This window comes from Penaeus japonicus, unplaced genomic scaffold (genome assembly GCF_977035675.1).
Source record: "Penaeus japonicus unplaced genomic scaffold, GWHDUDI00000001_assembly GWHDUDI00000021, whole genome shotgun sequence".
In the NCBI taxonomy this organism is placed as follows: Eukaryota; Metazoa; Arthropoda; class Malacostraca; order Decapoda; family Penaeidae; genus Penaeus; species Penaeus japonicus.
In genome coordinates, this window is record NW_028234423.1 from 10511265 (window position 1) to 10513764 (window position 2500).

The 2500-nt window shown below is 38.1% G+C and overlaps 1 protein-coding gene across 1 annotated transcript in view; it reads left to right on the top strand.

Annotated features, from left to right (window-relative positions):
* The window catches only part of Pdp (pyruvate dehydrogenase [acetyl-transferring]-phosphatase 1-like protein, mitochondrial), a 5150-nt gene that overhangs the window by 1934 nt on the left and 716 nt on the right, over positions 1-2500 (top strand). The window contains exons 2-3 of the mRNA XM_043003200.2: positions 1-138; positions 556-2500. The exon at positions 1-138 is cut by the window's left edge and continues 46 nt beyond it; the exon at positions 556-2500 is cut by the window's right edge and continues 716 nt beyond it. Coding sequence (XP_042859134.2) covers positions 1-138; positions 556-1724 — 1307 coding nt within the window. The 3' untranslated portion in view covers positions 1725-2500. The remainder of the gene's footprint in view (positions 139-555) is intronic.

The following is a 2500-nucleotide window of genomic DNA, read 5'->3' on the forward strand; positions in this document are numbered from 1 at the left end:
GTGGAGGGACAGGATGGACAGAACAGGGCTACTCATCATCGGGATCCTATTCCATAGATTCCGTTGACTCCAACCAACTGGCTTCCAACTCTCCCATAGAAGATAAACTAGCATCTGCAAGATGCCTGCATACTACAGGTTTGTCAGGGAATTTGCTGGCCATAAAGTAATAAAAGGAAAAGAGAGAAGTTTGCTTTTTTAGATTTTTTTCATTTCCATTTTTCAGATATTTAATTTCATGGTTGGCAGAATGTAGTTTTGTAAATTCCTGAAGGGATGAGAAATTCATGTTTTTTTTTTGTTACCCTTGGCAAGTTCCACCACCTAAAATCCGGTCTTAAGCATCATCTTGATAATGGGAGTATTTGAAACTGGAGACTTGTGGTCATTTTTTTTGAGGTGCAGGCATAGACTAGAAAAAAATGGGTTATATTTAGAAAAACTACACCTAAGACCTTACTAGACACTTTCCTTGGAAGTGATTCAATTAAAGATTCTGATAATTTTGTAGTATACAAACATTTACATGGCGCTAATTTATATCTTTATTTACAGGATATCTCTTTGGTGTTTTTGATGGTCATGGAGGGCCAGAGTGCAGTCAGGTTGTGGCCAAAAGACTCTTTGACTATGTGGCTGCTGCACTGCTCCCACGCAAGGAGCTACGCAGGGTGGTGTCTGAGTGGGAAGCGGGTAATCGCATACCTCTCACCCAGGTTTACAATGACCCCTCCCAGTTTGTGTCTGAACTGCAGGAAATTTACCAAGATTCATTTTTAAGATACTGCTGTTCCCTGCTTAATGCATTCGATGAGGATTTCAGCATGGAGGAAGTATTAATACAGGCTTTTGTTCAGCTTGATAACGACATGGGGCGGGAGGTCATAGAGAATCAGCAGTCTGCAGTGCTGGAACCATTATTACGAGTTGCTCTTTCTGGGTCTGTTGCATGTGTAGCCCATATTGATGGTCCACATCTCCACATTGCTAATACTGGAGACTGTGGAGCTGTGTTGGGAATGCAGTCTCAGACGGCTGGAAGTGGCTGGAGAGCACTTCGTCTAACAAGAGATCACAACTGGGAAAATCCAGATGAAATTGAACGTGTGCTATCTGAGCATCCAGAATCAGAGTCAGAACATGTTATAGCAGATCAAAGACTCTTGGGTGTATTAATGCCCTTCAGAGCATTTGGTGACTTCCGTTTTAAATGGGACCCAGTTTTGCAGGCTGAAATAATTCAACGTTACTTAGGGCCCGAGCACCTGATTCGTCATTGTGTAACTCCCCCATACCTAACAGTTACACCTGAAGTCACTTACCATCGCCTTCGGCCTCGTGATAGATTCCTTTTGATGGGCTCGGATGGATTATGGGAATGCATGAGTCCATTAGACACTGTCACGCTGGTGGGAGAATACATGTCAGGCCGCCAGACCTTGCAACCTGTGCGCTTCCCAAGGCAGGCAATAACACTGAGGGAAGTTGCTAGTATATTAGAACAGAGACAGAAAGGCTTAAACCTAAAGCCTGTTGATATCAATGCTTCTACCCACTTAATACGTCATGCATTGGGAGGCTCAGATGCAGGCCTTGATCACGCACGACTCTCTCATTCACTTACACTCCCACCAGAAGTACGTCGCTTTTTCAGAGATGATATATCTATTCATGTAATCTTCTTTGATCCCAATTTCTTAAGACTTTGTCCTGTGGAAATCTAGGAAGAAAATTTGTAATTTGCTAAATATTTTCAGAGAAAAAATCCAGTTTATATAATAAAACTCTAACAGAAAACATAATTTTTTGAGGTAAAGGTATAAAGAATACTTAGATTTTGTTAATAAGTACTTTGTATGGAATTTTTGATAAGTCAACAAAAATATCAAAAAGTATGAGGAAAATGTGTACATATTAGATAAGATAGAACATAACTAGTAACTAATTTATGTTGTAAGATTTTTTATTGTTAATCATTCTTGTTAATTTCTTTTCTGGAGTATGTTATAGAGGGACTGAGAAATATTTAGGAAACTAGATGATGAGAAACTAAAAGTTCTTATACAAAAGAGATGTAAATGTCTGTGATATATACATGTACATAGCAGTTATGTCTTGCTAGTTTCTTGGTGCTGTTACTACTCAATAATTAAGGGAAATTTATGATATACTTATCTTTGGTATAGCAAGAAAAAATGAAATGCTGACTTTGGAGGATTCTCATTGCAACAATATGTTCACATTTATAGGTCATGTAATTCTGATAAAAGAGATTTACTTTAGTTCCTGTAATGTGTTCAGTGTTATTATATACTGAATCAGTTATCAGTAATCCATTGTTATACATGGATATGAGCTATTTTCTTTCTCTGTTTCATAATGTTACTTAAAGTACATAAAGGACTAGAGAAGCATTAAAAGTAGCACAAGTTATGAACAATTTGTTCAGCAAGAAAATTAATATTCCGTGTGTAATAAGTATAAGAAGCATCCAGTATGC